Here is a 21,110-nt window from a genome sequence, read left to right as displayed (position 1 = left end):
GGTAGGAGACAGAGTGGTTATAAATAGCCACTGCTTTCATGTACAGTACTAATGTGATGAATGGGATACTACAGGGTACAGCATTGAGCCACTTAATGTTTTTAATATTCAGTAATGAAATTGATGTACTTCATGATTGAAGTTGATATCTAAGTCTGCTGATGATAAAAAGGTGGTACTGCGGTCAGTAACAGCAATCAGAGTAAGGGCCAAAAAGTGGCAACTGGGTTTCAACATTGATAAAGGCAAGGTATTCCATTTCAGTCACAGTAATCCCAGAATAGCATATCATTGAAGTACCAACAGGCTGCATGGGGTTCTGTCAATGATGTACAAGAGCTTTGCCAGAAGAAACAAAGATGATTATCCCATTGTATAAAGTTAGGCCACGTCTGGAATACTGCATACAGGTTTGGAAACTTCATTTTAGGATGGACATAGATCTTCTAGAAAGTATGAAGACAAGAGCAACAAGATGAGTTTGGGGCACAAAAGAATATTCTTACCAAGAAAAACTGTAGTTCTGTAAACTACAATTTGGAAAGGCATTCTGCATGGTGAGCTAAACTAGGTGTATAAAGTTTTAGAAGGGTTAACTAAACTAAATGGCTAATGGCATCTTTAGTCTCTCTCTCTCTCTCACTTAAATTTAATTGTTGGAATAAATTAACAGAACTTTTTGGAGAAATCATTGGCAGAAATGGGCACAGGAAGTGTGGTTTTTTTTTTTTTAGGTTGGTGCTGTTAAACTTTGTTTCTTTGCACTCTTTATCTTTTATACAGATGTCTCCATCTATTCCATTCTTATCATCTATCTCACTCTAATTACACTAAACTACATTTTCACTGGAAATTTCAAAAGATACTTAAAATTTGCTTGCCTCATCACATCAGAATTTCTTACAAATAAGAAAAAATAATATATATATTTAAATAATGGCTTAAAAAGTTAGAATGCAATATGCAATAACACAGAATAAAAAACAAATAAATAAATATTAAGCTATCATTAGAGGCAGCAAAATGCACATCCTCCACATGATGCCCAGTATATAACAGATAATTAATATAAAAAATAAAAATAAAATATAAGCCAGTAGCATGGCAAACCTGTAGAGCAAAAGTTAACATAAAAATTAACATAAATTAAATAAACGGAAGGGGGGGGTAGAAAGTGAAAGTAACAAGACAGAAACTGTTGCCCGCAAGTACCCAAATAATTTAGAGTTCAATTAATAATAATTTGGCAGAACCCCCCCCCCTCTTGTAAGGTGTTCTGAAAGACGTGAAATACCACCAAAAAGGGACTAAAACAAACTACTAAAAGAAAACAAAGTAACAAAATAATAGACTGACCATTATGCCCCATATCGACGGAGGGCCACAAGACCAATAATGGTCATGGAATCACTAGACAAATCGTCGCAAAGGCAAACAGATCAAAGGACCAACCATCCTTTCCTTCTCCGATCGATCCACAAATGCAGAGGATTTGCATAGCCGTGGTCCTTATGCAGCGAGAACTAAACTATAGAACAGACAGCACTCTAGAGCACAGCCACACCACCGACATAATGTAAGCTTAGGCAGCTTATATGGACAGAAAAAGAAGAAATATAGATGGCGGCACAGGTGCTGCCTTTTGCATATCAACCCACTACTACCACCTGAGTTATATTTAAATAATGGCTTAAAAAGTTAGAATGCAATAATGTAGAATAAAAAAAAATAATAAAAAATAAAATATATTAAGCTATCATTAGAGGCAGCAAAATGCACATCCTCCACATGATGCCCAGTATATAACAGATAATTCATATAAAAAATAAAACATAAACCATGGCAAAACTGTACAGCGTAAGTTAACATAAATTAAATCAACGGGGAGGGGGAAAGTGAAGGTAACCTTCACTTACCCCTCCCTGTTGATTTAATTTACGTTAACTTTCGCTGTACAGTTTTGCCATGCTACTGGCTCATGTTTTATTTTTATTTTTTATGTGAATTATCTGTTATATACTGGGCATCACGTGGAGGATGTGCATTTTGTTGCCTCTAATGATAGCTTAATATTTATATAGAGTAATACCCCGAAGTTATGTGATAGGTGGGTCCGACGAAAATCGCTTAAGTCGAATTTGCATAAGTCGGGGTACAACTTTGCATATAAATACATATATATTTTGTTAAATTGGGTCCAAGGACTAACAAAAATACTAGTTTAGAAGAAAAATATTTAATAAAATTGCAGTTCTTTATACATATTAATACAAAATATGTATTAAAAAAATAAATGAGTTATGTAAAAAAGTTATTTCGATGTCGATGGCTTCATAAAATCTAACAAATTCGTCTGATGACACAGCGCCTTCTTTTTTTCACGCAGAATTTCTTCGTAGCAAGCTAATAATAATGTTTTTATTCCTTGCTTTGTAGCTATAACGCGTTCTTCGTTGGAGTCTGTTTTCTAAAATTTTTAAGCCCTTTTCAATTGAGCTGAGACCTTCTGTCAAGCTTGCAATTGTCATGTGCTTTTCTGGTGGAACTGGGTCTGAAGTGTCGGATACTTCAGTGACGTTTTGCTCACGCATCTCTATGAGCTCATTCATTGTCAGCTCCTGACTATGTGAATCCAACAGCTCATTGACATCATCACCATTGACTTCCAAATCTAATTGCCTGGCAAGACTAACAACTTCTTCTATCACATGAGCGACACGATCAGTTTCTGGTGTTGTTTTCATCTCGGTTTTGAAAAAAAAAAAATGGACAAAGTTACTTCCAGACACCATTCAATGTTTTTTTGTGAATTTCATCCCAAGATTCTTCAATGATTCTTACGGCATCTAAAACATTGAATTGTTTCCAAAAGTCTTTAACAGATATCTCACTATTTTGTCTCATAGCTTCATTCAGATGTGCAAAAGAACGCCTTGTGTAGTAAGCCTTGAATGTTTTGATGACTCCCTGGTCCATCGGTTGAAGCAAGCTGGTTGTGTTTGGAAGCAAAAACACAACTTTCACATGTGGGTCGAAATCAATTAGGGTGGTAGGAGAGTGACCGGGTGCATTGTCAATAAGAAGCATCACTTTAAATGAAATCTGTTTAGACTTGCAATAACGTTCGACTTCGGGTATGAAGTGGTGACCAAACCAGTTCTCAAAAACGGAAGCTGTCACCCTAAGCTTTATGATTTGACTTCCAAATCACTGGTAAGCTAATTTTAGATATACACCAATCGAAACAATCAAGAACCGCGTAACTCTGAGTTTGCGTAAGTCGGGGTATTACTGTATTTATTTTTTATTCTATGTTATTGCATTCTAACTTTTTAAGCCATTATTTAAATATAACTCAGGTGGTAGTAGTGGGTTGATATGCAAAAAGCATCACCTGTGCCGTCATCTATATTTCTTCTTTTTGTCCATATAAGCTGGCTAAACTTACATTATGTTGGTGGTGGTGTGACTCTGCTCTAGAGTGCTGTCTGTTCTATAGTTTATTTCTCACTGCATAAGGACCACCGCTATGCAAATCCTCTGCATTTGTGGATCGATCGGAGGAAGAAAGGATGGTTTGGTCCTTTGATCTGATCGCCTTTGCGGCGATTTGTCTAGTAATTGAAATGAAACAATTCCACGATCATTATTGGCCTCATGGTCCTCCATCTATATGGGGCATAATGGTCAGCCTATTATTTTGTTACTTTTTCTTTTAGTAGTTTGTTTTAGTCCCTTTTTGGTGATATTTCACGTCTCTCGGAACTGGTACATTACAAGGGGATGGGGTACCGCTAAATTATTATATAATTGGCATTATTTTAAATTTAAATTGGATATCATTGAATTCTAAATTATTTGAGGACTTGCGGGTACGGTTTCTGTCTTGTTACCTTCACTTTCCCCCTCCCTGTTGATTTAATTTATGTTCATTTTTATGTTAATTTTCTCTCTACAGTTTTGCCATGCTACTGGCTTATGTTTTATTTTTTATATGAATTATCTGTTATATATATATATTGGTGGGATGCTTCTAGAGATACTTTTGTAGTTTTATAGATTGTACAAGTAGGTTATTTTTAAAAATACATGTATCAAAGGCTATGTCTCCTCCTTTCAAGCATAGATGCAACAAACTAGATTTCTTACAACGTTAGTCTGGGTTAAACTTGCACCTTTCTTAATTCTTCAGGCATCGCGGTTTGGTGACTGGTCCTGTTTTTAGCATCCAGCAGTGGTTGGCCATCATACTGACATTCGATCCCCCCCATACCTTTTTCCTTTCTTTTTTGTTCACAATTTCCTAAAACAATGCACATTACATTTCTAAAGCCACTTAAAAGCATCTCTTCAGTTTGGTCATGGATTCTTCAAATACAGAGTTAGCAGCAGTTTGCAGATTTGAGGTCAAACAAAAATTTAATTTTTTTTTACCTCAAATTTAAATTTTTTCACAATGTTAAGTGTTGGAAATTTTGTGAAAATATACTTGAAAAAAAATTCCTTCTTTATTCAGGGCTTGGATGAACCATTTCACTTAACCTTGCTTTATATGCACAGGAGGTAGCAGTACTTTGTTTAAGTACTGCTGCCTCCTGTACAGAAATAAATTTACTAGTGGCTCATCTTTAATGTCCTTTGAACCTAGTGTCAGAGACTATTAATGATTTTGTTCAGGTTGCTAACAAACTAAACAAATATTTTATATCTATATTTACCCATGACGAAGTTTCTAAGGAAGGGAATACAAGAAACCAAGATATAATTGAGAAGAAAGTGGAAGAGAAATTGTTGAAGTTAAAAGTAAACAATGCACCCAGAGATGATGGAAATCTACCCAATTATATTAAAAGAATAAGGAAAAGAGGTTAGCGGGCCAATGACTATAATTATGAGAGTATCCTTGGATTCAAAGAACGTCCCTATAGACTGGAGATGTGCAAATTTCTCTTCTATTCACAAAGGAAGAAGTGGGTAATTATAGCTTGACCTCTATCCAGGGAAAAAAAATGGAGTGAGTTAGTTGCTATATGTATTGCAGACACATCCCAATAGGCATGGAGTTAGACAGAAATCACAGCATAGATTTGTTACAGGGAGATCCTGTCAGACCAATCTGATTGGCTGCCACAACACAATGACAAAGCAACTGGATGCTAAAAACAAAAATACATATCTATTTAGATTTCAGTCAAGCTTTTGACACTGTTCAGTATGAAAGCCAAGATAAAGAGATGGCTGGGTGGTACCGTCCTGAATAAGGTAAATGTTGGAAGTGATCACAGAATGTACACTTGATATAGATTTAGAAAAAGAAAGGAAAAAACTGACTCTAGCAAATAATACAAAGGTCTTTGAGATAACAGAAGAGGAGAAAAAGCAGCATGTACTGGAACTTAAGAACAAGTTTGAGCTTCTACAGACTGCTCCGGACCAAGATATCGACAAGGAATATTAAACTTTCTGAAAGTGATAAAGCCCAAGAAACCAATAGGTAAAAAGAAATCCAAAGAAGAAAAAAATCAGTCAAGAAACATTTGTCATGATGAACCGAAGACGACAAATGAAGAGCAAGAAAAACACTGAGAAGGAGAAAATTGAGTATACTGAGTTATGCAAAACCATAAGAAAGAGACTCAGAGAGGACATAAGAAGATTTAACACAAGAAAGGTAGAACAAGCATTAAGGGAAAACAAAGGACTTAAATCAGCAGCCATGAGAAATAATACAGAAAGACCAAAATGATTCTGAAACTGAAGGATAGCGATTGTGTACTTATAAATAGCAGAGAAGGCATAATTCAAATAGCAGAAGACTACTATAAAGAATTATACAAGGAGAGAAAGAATGATTCCAGCAGTGAGGAAGATGGATTGCAAATTAGTAACACATACCCGATATTCTTCCTGATGAGACAGAACAAGTGTTGAGGAAAATTAAAAATCAGAATGCCCGGGGGGAAGATAAAAGTTCCTGTAGAGTTATTAAAATTGGGAGGAAGAGACATAACACAAAAACTGGCAAGACTCTTCACAAAATGCATTAAAAAAAGGTGTGACGCCTAAGGAGTGGAATAATGCAATCAGTTTTGCTGCATAAGAAAGGAGATAAATCAGAAATTGGAAATTATAGACCAATTAGCTTGTTATCCCACATCTACAAGTTGTTCACAAGGGTCATTGCTAACAGATTAGAAAGAACACTTGATGAGAATCAACCAAAAGAGCAAGCTGGCTTTAGGACAGGATTCTCAACTATGGATCACCTTCACGTAATATCACAGCTAATGGAGAAAGCAAATGAATATAAAACACCATTATGCCTGGCATTTGTGGATTGAGTGAGTTAGTTGCTATATATATTGAATAGGCATTTGACTCCATACAGCATAAGGCAATGTTTTGGGCACTGGAAAGCAAGGCATAGATACCCCACATATTATGATTTTGAAGAAAATATATGAGAATGCTACCTTCTTTATTAGACTAGACAAAGACAGTATCAAATTTAAAATCGAGAAAGGAGTTCGACCAGGAGACACAATATCTCTGAAGCTGTTTACTGCTGCCCTTGAGGAAGCTTTCAGAAGATTAGACTGGTCACAGAAAGGAGTCAATGTGAATGGAGGGTACCTAAACCATTTACGATTTGCAGATGACATTGTGGTCATAAACCACAATCCCAAAGAAAACAAAAGTAATGATGAACAAGTATGCCACAAAAAGGAACATAATGATTGAAGGAGCAGTAATTGAAAAGGTGGAGTCATATACTTATCTGGGACAAGTTATTAGCTGTAATAATGATAAATGGCTGGAAGTCAAGAGAAGAATAAATTTTGGATGGATAGTATTCAGGAAATATAGTCACATACTGAGGAGCAATATCCCAGTTTGTCTGAAACGTAAAATAATGAACCAATATACTCCAATATACTTGGGCACTCACCAAAAGAATGGAAGAGAAGCTGAGAACTACACAGCGAAGAATGGAACGAATTATACTGGGAATCAGACTGTTAGATAAGAAGAGAAACACATGTATTAGGCAGTAAACTCAAGTAAAGGACATTCTTATCAAAACTAAAGAAATAAAATGGTCTTGGGCAGGACAAATAGCTCGAAGACATGATGACAGATTGACTAGGAAAATAACAGAATGGTACCCAAGAGGAGCTAGAAGAAAACCTGGACGACAACAGCGGAGATGAATACATGAAATTTATGAGTTTGTGGGTAGTAAATGGATGGCCATTGCACAAAAGAGAAGGAACTGGAAAGTTGCTGGAGAGGCCTTCATCCTACAGCAGATTGGAAATGGCTGATGATGATGAGTGGTAAAAGACCAGGATGGTTATGAATATGAGCACTGCTTGCTTTAGACTAATGTTGGAAGATGCAAGATGAAGAAAGATGTTCCGGTAATTAAAGGTAAAGGTAAGGGTTTTAACTTGAGAAGAGGGGACTTTGACAGTTTAAGGCGTTACATGGCACATGTGAATTGGGCAGATTGCCGAGAGATGGTGAATACATTTGAATTATGGAATACTTTTAAAGCAAAAATCACTGAAGTCACGAATGCATACATACCTTTAAGAAAATATTAGCAGTAGTAGTAGTGGCATGTGATGCAAAAAATCATGTGTATGAGCTTATGCAGCATCAGCCAAAAAAAAAAAAAAAAATCACACCATTCCCTCCAAATGCCTGTCCAGTTCCTCCTTAAATTTATTCAACCTATCAACTTCCACAACAACAGATGGAGGAGGCTGCCAAAATGGGTGACTGTGGAGTTGGCACTGGTCAAATAGTCAGAAAAAGATAGTACGGGACAGTTACAGAATGATGAAGAGTAATGAAGCCTAAACCAGGTCAGGGAGGCCAAGACTGCATATGAGAAAGCTAAGATAGCAAAGAATGGAGACAAGGAACTTTTCACATATGTGAACAACAATGAAGATGAAAGTGGAGTCTCTCAGGGTTCAGTGCTGGGTTCCTTACTGTTTTCAGTAAGGAACCCAGCAATGAACCCTGAATTGCTGATTTGGCTGCGGTGTCAGCCAAATCATTTCCCCTAATCCCAATGTGGCTCGGGATCCAGCAGAAGCGGATATCATATTCACGTTCATGGAGAAAGTGAATCTTCTGCTGGATACTAGACAGAGCTGGATGAGGATTATACCTCACAGATATTAAAGCCTGTAACACACTGAGAGAATCAGAATATAAAATGAACCGTTGGTATTGGCATTCACTAATGTGATCCAAGGCTAACTCTATAGCATGCAGCTCTGCTTGTTTGTTTGTTTGTTATTTGGTTTTTTAGGAGCATTAGCAACTAAGGCCATATTGCTCCGGGATATGCGGTGGTCATTCCCTGACCTTTCCGCATTCTCCGTATTTGGTGGTGACGGGCTCGAACCCCGGTCTAATCAAGAAGCGTGTGCCATGCACTGCTGCTCCTTCCCACCTGGCTACGGAGGCGCCGCATGCAGCTCTGCAGTAAATATACTGCATTCAGAGGGAATCTGCTCCGATGTAGTGCTGTCTGTAAAGACAGCAGCAGATCCCACATATGATTCCGACTTCGAGCCGTCTGTGTAAACTGGCGCAAAGTCAGAATGTTCAGCTCTGTATGCTGAATGAAGCTGCAGGTAGACCGATGATGGAGTGTCCGACTTTCCCCAATTTCTGAGGGACAAGTCACATATTGGAATATGAGCATGCCAGGGTGGAAGGGGTTTCTTCGGTGTTTGGGCAACCTTGTCTACCTTGATATCAAGTTCTACGAGTAGCTCTTGGAAACGAATACCAAAAGGATGATTAGCAGTCTTACGGGTGTTGTACAAATTTTCCCATCGTGGCTCAAAAACGGATAGCCACGTAGGATGGTCTGGCAGGGATTTCAGTTTAAAAGCGTAGTTTAGAGACAACTGCTTACGTCGAAGCGATAACGGTGGTTCGTTTGCTTCGACGTATAAACTCTGGACAGGAGATGTTCTATATGCTCCAGTAGCGATACGAAGAGCCTGGTGATGGACAGGATCCAGCCATCGAAGGGCACTGTCTCTGGCTGAAGAATATACCTGGGACCCATAATCAAGTTTGGATCGCACAAGTGCACGGTAAAGCCGAAGAAGCGTGCATCGGTCTGCTCCCCAAGATGTAGAGGAGAGCGAGCGGAGAATATTAAGCCCGCGTGTGCACTTTGTGCGAAGTTGACGGATGTGGTTCAGAAAGGTCAACTTTTTATCAAATACAAGTCCCAAGAATTTTGTGTCCGCTGCTACTGGAATACCATTTTGTCCGAGCATTAATTCAGGTTCAGGATGAAGATTACGCTTGCGACAAAAGTGTACGCAAACGGTCTTCTCCGGCGAGAACCTGAAGCCATTAGCAAGTGCCCGGGAATTCAGACTATCAATGGCTTTCTGCAGTTGTCTTTCAATAACCCTCATGTTGCATGACTGACAAAAGATGCTAAAGTCATCAACATAGAGGGCACTGTTTACAGTTGGAGGAAGTTGTTCCGTGATGGAATTTATTTTGATGGCGAAAAGCGTGACACTTAATACTGATCCTTGTGGTACTCCCTCCTCTTGGCTGAAGGAACGAGAGAGTGAGGATCCCACACAAACTTGGAAAGATCGATTGGCTAAAAAGTTTTTAATAAAAATGGGGAGTTGCCCCCTAAGACCAAGGCTATGCAGATCTTTTAAAATGCCAAATCTCCAAGTTGTGTCATACGCTTTCTCCATATCAAAGAACACCGACACCAAGTGTTCGCGTTTTAGGAAAGCATCCCGGATGGATGTTTCCAATCTAATAAGGTGGTCCAAAGTGGACCGGTTCCTTCGGAAGCCGCACTGGATGTTGGAGAGAAGGTTATTTGATTCTAAGTACCATATTAAACGAGAATTAACCATTCTCTCCAGGATTTTGCACAGACGGTTAGTCAGAGCAATAGGACGATAATTGGTGGTGACTTTTGGATCCTTTCCTGACTTAGGAAAAGCAAGGACGATTGCCTTCCGCCAGGAGTCCGGAAACTGCCCTTCAATAAAGATTCTGTTATATAGAAGGAGCAGATAATCCATAGATTTTGGTGAAAGACGTTTAATCAGGATAGGAAGGGGGGAGGGGTTATGCTATTAGTTAAGAAACACATAAAAACCAAGGAAGTGAAGCCAGTTGACATCGCTGGACAGTGCAGTGTTGAGTCAGTTTGGTGTGACATAAGCATTGGGAGATCAAAATTGAGAGTAGGAGTGTGCTATAGGCCTAACGACTCTGATGAGTATAATAAGAAACTGTACAGGGAAATAGAGTGGGCCAGTAAATCAGAGAGTCTTATAATGGGAGATTTTAATTTCCCAGATATTGACTGGAATTTGGGGGCTGGTCACTCACACACTAGCAGGGCTTTTGTGGATTTATTGGATGATTGTTTTCTACATCAACATGTTCGGGAGGCAACTAGAGGGAGTAATACTCTTGATTTGATTATCAGCAGTGATTCTTCATGCATTAAGAATCTGCAGATAAATGAACCACTAGGTGGCAGCGATCACAGTGTGCTGCAGTGGGATTTACTCAAAGAGGTAACTACCATTAGGGGTAAAGGGAAGGGTTTTTGCTTCCGTAAAGGCGACTACGATGGACTGAGACAGTATTTAAATTCTATACAGTGGGACCAACTGATGATGTTACCAACAGCAAATTCAAAATGGGAAGCATTCAAAGAATTAATCTTGGAAGCTACTAGGCTTTACACACCAACTAAGAAATATTGTTCAAGGTTTAGGACAAAATGGATGTCAGATGAACTAATGAGGCATATGGCAGAGAAGAAAAATGCATGGGATACTTACAAATTAACACATGACACAGAAGCCTATGATAGATACAAGTTGATATGCAACCAAGTTACAAAGGAGGTTAGGCAGGCGAAGGCAGATTACGAGAAATCCTTGGCAAGGGATGCAAAGAAAAACAGCAAAGAGTTCTTTACTTATGTAAACTCTAGAAGGAAGGGGATGAATCAGATTGGTCCACTTGATATTGATGGGTCAACTGTTGATGACCCTGCTCAGGTAGCTAACAAACTAAATGAATATTTTGCATCGACATTCACACATGAGGAGTTATTGAGCGAGGGGAATGCCAGAGGTGTATTCAACTCTAGCAGTAAGCTACAGAATCTTGAAATAACTGGGAGTAAAGTGGAGGAGAAACTGTTGAAGATAAACACAAGAAAGGCAACCGGGGTGGATGGGATCTATCCAGTTATATTAAAGGAGGCAGCAAAGGAAGTAAGCAAACCCTTAGCCATAATTATGAGAGCTTCCTTGGACTCAGGGGAGGTACCCATAGACTGGAAATGTGCAAATGTGACCCCAATTCACAAAGGAGGATCAAAGGCTGACACAAGTAATTATAGACCTGTGAGCTTAACTTCTGTTCCAGGAAAATTAATGGAGGCACTGGTTAAAGAAGCACTGCAGGATCATTTAGACAAGACTTCAGTTATAGCTCGGACACAGCATGGTTTTGTTAAGGGGAAGTCTTGCCTGACCGATTTGATTGGATATTATGATGCAGTCACAAAAGAACTGGATGCAGGGAATAGCTTTGATATTATATACTTCGATCTTAGAAAGGCTTTTGATACTGTTGCACATGGAAGACTGCTACACAAATTGGAGCAGTGTGACATTGGAGGCAAATTGCTGCTATGGATAAAGGGGTGGTTGAGGGGGAGAAGACAGAGAGTGGTAATCAATGGACACTGCTCATCGTGGACTAATGTTATTAGTGGAGTCCCTCAGGGCTCAGTGTTGGGTCCATTATTGTTTTCTGTATTTATAAATGATATTGATGATGGTATATCAAGCTTAATGTCCAAGTTTGCAGACGATACAAAGGTTGGCAGGGTTGTCAAGGACACTACTGACACTATGTTGCTGCAATAGGATCTGGAAAGCTTGAGCAGATGGGCTGAGAGGTGGCAAATGAAGTTTAACATTGACAAATGTAAAGTACTACACATGGGAAACAGCAACCCCAGAGCAACGTATCAACTCTGTGGTACTACACCGACAGTGGTAGAGAATGAAAGGGACTTGGGGGTGGTTGTGCAAGCAGATATGAAGTTCTCTGAGCAGTGCAGACGGGCTGCAAGAGTAGCTCATGGAGTATTGTCAATGATATACAGGAATTTTTCCAGCAGGGATAAGGAGGTGATTATTCCCTTGTATAAGGCAATGGTCAGGCCACACCTAGAGTACTGTATACAGGTCTGGAGGCCTCATTTCAAGAAGGATGTAGAGCTGCTGGAACGAGTACAGAGAAGGGCAACAAGATTAGTGAATGGAACAAAGGGGTGCTCTTACGAAGAAAGGCTTAAGTTTTGCAAATTACAGTGTCTGGAGACTAGGCACCAGCGAGGTGATCTTATAGAGGTGTATAAAGCCTTGAATGGTTTGAGCATGCTCAATGCTGATGGGATTCTTCCTCTAGCTCAGAATAATCAACTGAGAGGGCATAAATTCAAATTGAGGAAAGACAGATGTAGGATAGATGTGCGGAAATTTGCCTTTAGCCAGCGGGTGGTTGGTTGGTGGAACAGACTTCCATCCCTTGTAGTGGAGGTTGATAGCCTAAATAAGTTTAAGGCTCAGCTGGACAGGTTTTTTGAACGAACAGAGGGGTGAAGTGGAAGTGGGTTTTTTTTTTTTTTTTAGCTGATGCTGCATAAGCTTGCTTTCTTGCATCAAATGCCTCTACTAATGCTAATGCTAACATGCAAAAGGAAACAAACTATGACAAATTTTTGCAATTGCATCAACACTACATACCTAGAATTTATTTTAAAACTTACAGGCAGTTCTCGCTTTACAAGTCCCCCCCCACCAAGTATCAACAAAATCGAAAATATGAACATTAATTGCAAAAAAATGAATGTTAAACGTTCATAAATACTGCATTTCAAACCAAGTGCGTAGCTATACAATAAAGTGCACCCAGCTTTGCGATTTAATCTGTTTCAGAGACACCATCGTATTATGAACCCAATAATACATTGTTTTTTGGTAATTCGTTTCAAGATCTCGGAAGTTGAAATTTTAGCTGCATAACTAAGCTATTTATCTCTCTAAAATGTTATTTTTAAGGTCACAAGAGTGACTTTAAGACCATATAAAAGGTCATAAGCGTGGTTTGTAAATTGTATTAGTTACCAAATCAAATCATTAAAATGCACTACACTTTCATCGTTATCGTATGTTCCATTATAAGAATCAATTTTAAATGCCTTTGTGATATTTTTCTAAAGCACAGTTCTGGAAGTCACGACAATAAAACAATAAAAACAATTTGCATTTTCCAGTTTATTGGGCTTTTCTGTTACTGCAAGCAATTATAAACGGGTAGTAAACTCTATCTTCTTGCATTTGCAAAAATACCGATAGCTGGAATTGTGTGGTTTATTATGGTGAAATGTGTTTCCCCCTTTACTGAAATCTTCAATCATATAAAAAGCAAATACATTTTCAGAATCTTCTTTTCATTCCTTTTTTTTCAAGCTTCGTGAACTTGTTATTCCACGCGAATCGTGTTAGTTGCGATTTGTGTGTGCCGTTAGAAAAATGCTTATGCATGCAATAATGAATTTATAATTAAAAGAGAAGATTGTCTTGGAAACAAACGCCTCTTGAAACATTTCTGAGGAAGATGACTCCTTGTGCAACAAACCAACGAGTGCAGAGCCAATAATGAGTGATCAAACGAGTGTGCATTTAGCCGATGATGATGATGATGAAGGGCACCTCCGTAGCCAGGTGGGCAGGAGCAGCAGTGCGCAGCACATGCTTCTTGATTAGACCGGGGTTCGAGCCCGTGAGCCACCAATACGGAGGATGCGGAAAAGTCAGGAAATGACCACCGCATATCCCCGGAGCAATATGGCCTTAGTTGCTAATGCTCCTAAAAACCAAATAACAACAACAACATGATGATGAAGAATAAGCATTCTTTAACATTTGTAAGTCGTAAATAATTTCTCTATTATTATAATTTGCTTGATTTTACAAGCTACATTTTCATTTCTTTTGATAGATCAATCATTGTTGAGAACGTAACCCCTATTTTTAATCTTATGTCAATGGGAAATAAATTCCCGCTTTATGAGTGCACGCTAGGAACGAATTAACTCGTAATTAACAAGTCGAGAACTACCTATATTTACATATAAGTCATAACTGGGATGTCAGCTTTTACACCTTGGGTACATCCACTTCTGAAGAGAAGCCAAACACTTTGAAATGGTGCTGTCTGGGTGGTGGCGGTACTAATCCAAAGTGTAAGAGACAGGTAACTTATTATGAAGGATTTCACAATATGAGATGCCGACCAGGCTAGCCGGGTGGGTAAAGTGCCTGCCTGGCAACCCAAAGGTTGCGGGTTCGATTCCCGCCTCGGGCTTGGATCAAAGTACTGCAAAAAAACCTTGGGAGGTGCATTATGGCCACAGAAGCCTATGTGCCAACAACTACCAAAAAAAAAAAAAAAAAAAAAAAAAAACCACTATGAGATGTTGTATAACGATGCTTTACTTACAGATTCTAGTTCTAGCTATATAGTATTGATGCAATTGACATGATCAAGAGTTATGTCACAGTCTAAATTTAATCACAGATTGAGAACAAACTGAAAAGGATGGTTAAAAGGTATATACAAAAATTTGTTTTCATCTAGAACAGGGGTTCCCAAACTTTTAGAGAAGCAGGCCACATGAATTTTTGCAATATTTGGTGGGCTGGAGAAAATTCCAAATTACTGAAAACTACGTTCTCTTCATAACTTTAATATTATGCAGAGAAACTTTATACCTATCTATATCTACGGATTCAAAAATAAATCGATGGATGTGTAATATAAAATTACCACTTTATTTATATCAAATTTTAATTATTATTTATTAACTGTACTAATCGCAAAAATACAGTTGGTAATAAAAATAAAATTATAATTAATGCGATGAATGTGGTTGTAGAGTGCGACTAAGTTTCATAATATTGGGTTTTAAAGCACTAGTTCCAATTCTTAAAAGGTCATGTAAATGCAGGTCAATTAGACGTAATCATATTTTTGATTTTACATATTTCATCTTTGAAAAGGTTTGCTCATATATACATGTACTTATGAAAACTGATGTAACCTTTCTTGCAAAATTTAATTTTTGGATAATCTGACTCAGGTAAATGTTAAATAAAATTGAATTAGATATCCATTTTTAAATATTGAATTCAGTGCATCATTAGATTGAAGATCTATCAACTCTAATTGTAAATTTTCATCAACATTGGTGATGGGTAGGTCAAATGGATTTTGAAAAGGTTCAAAACACCTTTGAATTGCAGTAGACTCTTGATTGTCCGGGATAGATGGTATAAAAAAAATAAAAAAATTTAAAAAAATCACGGATAATCGATTTCCCAGTTAATCCAAAAATACAGAAGTACCCGACATATGTAAGAAATACGTTCCAGGACTTTTTACGTAAGTCGACTTTTGTGTAACTCAGGAATGATTATAACATATTGCTACTACATTATTATTATTGACAAATCTGAATTCGAAACGATACTTGTTAATGTTTGACCATTTTCATACATTCTTATTATTTTAATCTTCCAATCTAAATTGATCGCTTTCCTTTTGTTGGTAGATTTACTAGTACCACTGTCGCTTATTCTCTTATTCGGCACCATGATAATGATCAAAATGAAATTTCCTGTAAAGAACTTCGCAGGGTTAAGGCAAAACACACTATTATCACTCCACACAAGCTCACATTTTACTAAAGCACATTTCTGGAGGTCACTACTATAAAAACAATTTGCACTTTCCAGTTTATTGGTCTTTTCTGTTAGCACAATTTATTGTAAGTGGGTAGTAAACTCGATCTTATTGCATTTGGGATAATACCAATAGCTGGAATTCTGGGGATTTTTACGTTATTATGGTGAAATGTGTGTCCCCTTCAGCAAAATCTTCAGTCATAAAAAAATATAAATAAATAAATTTTAAGAATCTCTTCTTCTTTCCTATTTTATTGCTTTTTACTCCATATCTCACTCATGCAATTTGTGCGTGCCGTGATCGCAGTTGCTTATTATTTTTTTTGTTTGTTTTAAATTTTATGAACATAAAGGGGGAAAAAAAAAAAAAAGTGAAAAAAAATTTACTTAAATCCAAAGTTGCGTAAGTCAGAACTTTCTGTATCAAAAAATGTTCAGCAACCTATGTAAAAAATGGCGATAAATAAAAAAACGACAAAATTTACCACGCACTATTCGTGTCCAATATGATGCTTCCCTTTATTTTTTACAATGTCACATCTGGTGAGTATGGGCTTGGCACATCCATGGTCCTGAGCTGGATATCATCATTCTTCTCCTTCTTAGTGATTCCCTTTGAACTCTCTCTCTCTCTGGGTAACTCGGGAATTTTGTTTTTTTTTCTTTTTGGCTGGTGCAACATAAGCCTCAGGCTTCCTTGCACCATATAGCTAATAATAAGATAAGATGTCGTATATGGTTTGGTCACCAACATCATAATGGTTCTTTAAAGATTCAACGGATGCACCGTTTTCAAACTTTTGAATAATCTCAAGTTTCTGATTAACTGAAAGCACAACTCTTGTGTGTTTACCCATCATTTTTGCAATTTCTAGACAAAAAAAAAATATTTACTATAAAAAAAAAAATTGACATCCCTGACAAAAATAACAAAAAATCTGTCTTTTTGTGGTGCAACGGAACACAAGAATCAACACAATGCACTAAACATTTCTTCTCTCTCTCTCTTTTTTTAGAGCGGCGGCATGAAGACAGCAGGGGTTGCAAGGTAACAGGTACATTATCTCCCAAAGACAACTTATAATCCAGCTTCTTGTCGCTTATTTACAACTTGCAAAACATCTGTTAATACCTATTCTACTACTTATTACTTGAATTTTATGATTTCTGGTTGATTTTTTTTTTTTAAATTTGAGTCGAACTGTCCCAGTTAATCTGCTTCCCGGTTAATGCGATCCCGGTAAATCGAGATTCTGCTGTATTTTTAAAATCAGAAAATCTAGCTGCAACAAACTAACATTTGAACAAAATTTTCAGTGGAAAAATTACAATTAGGCATATTTTTAGATATATTATTGTAACCTGGAAAATGTGAAAAATTATTCCAAAGTAGCAATGACTTAAATAACTCCAGTTTTGTTTCAAATGCTTTGACATTATAATACAATTCACTGACAAGTTTGTCTCATCCTTGTAGTTTCATATTAAGAATCCGCACAGATTATTGATGAATTATACAATAAAACTTCACTGGCTTTTTAATATTTTTTCTCTCAAGATATTTACGAAGCTGACCCATGACCCCAATTTTAGCACTGATCATATTTTTGGTGTCATCCGTCGTAACCGCTGATAGCAAATCCCAATTCAGTGAACCCGTCAATTGCTTCTGACGCACTCAAAAATATATTTATTTTCACCTATTGTTGTATCTTTCAAGCTTTTTAATGCAACTAGCTCTTAAGTTACTGCAAAATTTTGATTTACACCTCAGTTTGTTTGTTTGTTATTTGGTTTTTAGGGGCATTAGCAACTAAGGCCATATTGCTCCGTGAATATGCAGTGGTCATTCCCTGACCTTTCCGCATCCTCCGTATTTGGTGGTGATGGGCTCGAACCCCGGTCTAATCAAGAAGCGTGTGCTGTGCACTGCTGCTCCTTCCCACCTGGCTACGGAGGCACCTTTACACCTCAGATATAAATTAGTAATTGAGCTGTATGGCTTGTATCTTCACTCACATCAAATGCTATTGAAAAATATACTTTGAATAAGTAACGTTACTTATTCGAAGTAGTGCAATATCATGGCAACTCGTTGTGAAGGTATTCACAATATGAGATATAACTTAAAACGATGCCGCGTTTGCAAATATTTTGCTAATTTAGAATTGGCTGTGTATTAATGATGCATTTTCACTTAACTTATACATAGTCTATACTTTCTCGCAGCCTGAGGCTTCAGCCCTAAACGCATTATAGTTTTTGTACTTGTTTAACCTTTGGTTTTATTCTAATTTGATCATTTCAATTTGTTTATTTTGATTCAAGTTATTTTAGATTTTGAATTCTTCTAAATATGGAAGAATTTCTTATTTTATTTTTTATTTAAATGAAGTAAAAAGTATGTAGTACTGGGCTAGGTTAACAAGTGTTTACTAAAGGTTTGAACTGAAAATTTTTCTTGGAATAAGCAATGGAAGGTTTCATCTGTCAGAATATGAAACAAAAGCATAATAAAACATGTGAAGCATTCACCGAGCACACCAAAGAAAACTCATGGTTAAAAAAAAAAATAATAAATAAATTTCACTCTGTCTGCAATGGTCTAGGGTAGCCATGAGATTATCCTTGAATATCCTTTCTCCAAAAGTACCACAGTTACTGAAAATGCACATGTGAATGTGCTAAAAACACCACACAGTAATTATCTAAAAATTGCTGGCACTGGAAAAACTGATTCATCCTGCATCATGACAATGTGCTTCTCCAGCATGTCATGCAAGCATCAACATTTCTAATTGTCAACCTTACTGAGCTTCTCAAACACCCTTCTTAAACCCAAGAATTGGCCCCTACAGATGTTTGGCTTTTCCCCAAAATGAAGGTGAGCATGGTCAAAAATTATGATCTCAGTATATTTACCAGTACACTTAGCATGTAAGGAAAGATGAATTTTCCAAGGTTTATTAGATGGTGGTTGCAAAGCTGATAAGAATGTGTTCAGAAAGAGGAACAGTTCATTGAAATGCAACAAATTTTTCTTATGTTGTACCATTTAGTTCCAATGCAAATCTACACTAACCACTACTTTCTGATTGATATATCTACACCACTTTTAAACAGGTTAACTGCTATCACAAATTAAATGGAATTTCGTGATTTCACTTCAGTTTGATGAAGGAATGTGAAGGAGTAGCTGAACCCAATAATTTCCAAACAAATTCAAAATAATTTCCAAACAATGAAATAACTAACACATTGGAAATAACACATTTCCAAAGTGACATACCACATTCTGTCAAATGTTGGGTTTCAAACCAATTCATTCTAACACAAGAGTCCTTGCCAATAATAAATTTTAAAATCCAAAACATTAATATATAAAAAATACCTATTGCTATTTTACAAGTTTAAGTGCATACAGAGTAAGTAAAAGTTTCTAAAAGTATTTATAAAATTTCGGTTTGAAACTAAAGTATAGGGGAGGGAAGCCAAAAGTAGCACTATTTACTTATAACATATTCAATTCTCGTATAGAGATAAACCAAGAATATCTGCTGATTCAAATGCTTCAATAAAGCAACAGCATAATTCCTCAGATGTGGCATCTGAAGGAGCTATGTATGTTGAAGCCTTTATGATATCACAAAAAAAATGTACTGCTTGTTAACTAACTGCCATACAGAAGCATAGCAAACTGGCAAATGCACTAAGCCCCACCCCCCCTGCACCACAAATTTCTCTGAGATTCTTAAATTAAACTGAAGAAACATTGCAGATATAGTGTGGAATGCATCATTCTTCATGCTTTCAGGGGCCCTGCCCTGCATAAAGCAAGGGTAAAATGACATTTAGCAGACTAGCAATAGTTTTCCTAACATTGTAAGACCATTTATATTCTCTATAATCAGATTCTTGAAAATCCATGTGAGCCTTCCCCAAACTACAAGACATGAAAAAGATGCTTCACTTCGAGACTACTCACAGGGACGTAACAAAGTTTCCTTTTGTGGCTAAAGAAAAAGTCATGAAGACACCCCATATCCTCCCAAAAATTTGCCAAGTTACTGTGCCATGTGTGGCTGCCATAATAAAATTAACATTCCAGTAACAAGTACAGATGTAAATAAATGCCGAAACAGACAATGTTTAGTTCTGCACATTTAATTTTCTTATGGAGATGCATCAAGAAAGTTCAGCTCAAATGCATATATCTCTTAAAAACGGCATCTTTGAAGGGGTAATTAGGTTGCACATCAAAATTAGCATGATCCCAATGTCAAACTCTTGATAAGCTAACATTTGAATGGGAACTTGCTTGTTTATATGCTGATGAAAATTTAAACTTTCATTTGGTTAACTTTAAAGATATATACTACTCTAGATGAACAATGTATTAATACATTGTTTATTAAATTATATTTACAGAAGGCAAAAAGACTTACCATTTATCACATGTTGAGGCAATTTTCTTTTGAAACTGAAAGCCTGAGAAAGTTCTTTTCTAGGAGGGTCTGTAGATACCGGTTCTTCTCCTTCAGTCTCTTTAATAACAAGAGGTGGATCTAACACCCATCTGTGTTTGTCATTTAGTTCTGGATTACAAGTAGATTCCAATGAAAGTTCATACCTAGGTCTCTTTGTAGTTATGCTTGTAGTTTCTGAGTTCTGTAATAGAGGTTCACTCCTGATAGCACTCCTACAGGTAACTGATAATGAATCTTTCTGCCTGTCATTAGTATTTTCTTCCAGAGATTTCACCTGTGATGGTGTCATTAAAAGCCACGATGGCACAAATAAGTCACAGACAGTAGATGCCACTTTACGGAATAGTGACTGTAAGAAGAGGATATAAATAAATTAAAAAATTGTGACTATTATTTAAGTACAACTTAATATAATAAGAATTTTTAATTAATTTTAAATTCAAAAATTTTTCAATAGAAATCATAAATATAAATACAAAACCAAAGTATGTATTCATAGTTATTATCAATAATAAAAATAAATAAATAAATAAAATAAAAAAATCATCAGTACAGCACAGTATTTACTTATACTGTACAAAATAAGTCATTAATTTTCATTCCTCTCCTTTCTTCATGTGTTTAACAGGCCTAAAATTACTGAGGTATGAAAGAATAGAAGGGCAAGTGCTGACCTACATGATCCAAGTGTGGGACTTTTGGTGGTGGTTTTATTCAGAGATATCCATAAGCAGAATAACTCAGCCACCCAGAGAGGTTTGGA

General features: G+C 36.9%; 1 protein-coding gene across 2 annotated transcripts in view; it reads right to left on the bottom strand.

The window, feature by feature from the left end:
• The window catches only part of LOC150087490 (uncharacterized), a 259,633-nt gene that overhangs the window by 198,585 nt on the left and 39,938 nt on the right, over positions 1–21,110 (bottom strand). For both annotated transcript variants that reach the window (XM_090371210.1, XM_090371211.1), the window contains exon 2: positions 20,306–20,696. In XM_090371210.1, coding sequence (XP_090227336.1) covers positions 20,306–20,696 — 391 coding nt within the window. The remainder of the gene's footprint in view (positions 1–20,305; positions 20,697–21,110) is intronic.

Source organism: Mastigoproctus giganteus, chromosome 4 (assembly GCF_048544385.1).
Source record: "Mastigoproctus giganteus isolate SK-2022 chromosome 4, ASM4854438v1, whole genome shotgun sequence".
Classification (NCBI taxonomy): Eukaryota; Metazoa; Arthropoda; class Arachnida; order Uropygi; family Thelyphonidae; genus Mastigoproctus; species Mastigoproctus giganteus.
Note: the sequence above shows the minus strand (reverse complement) of the source record. Positions and strands in the feature narration are given on the sequence as shown.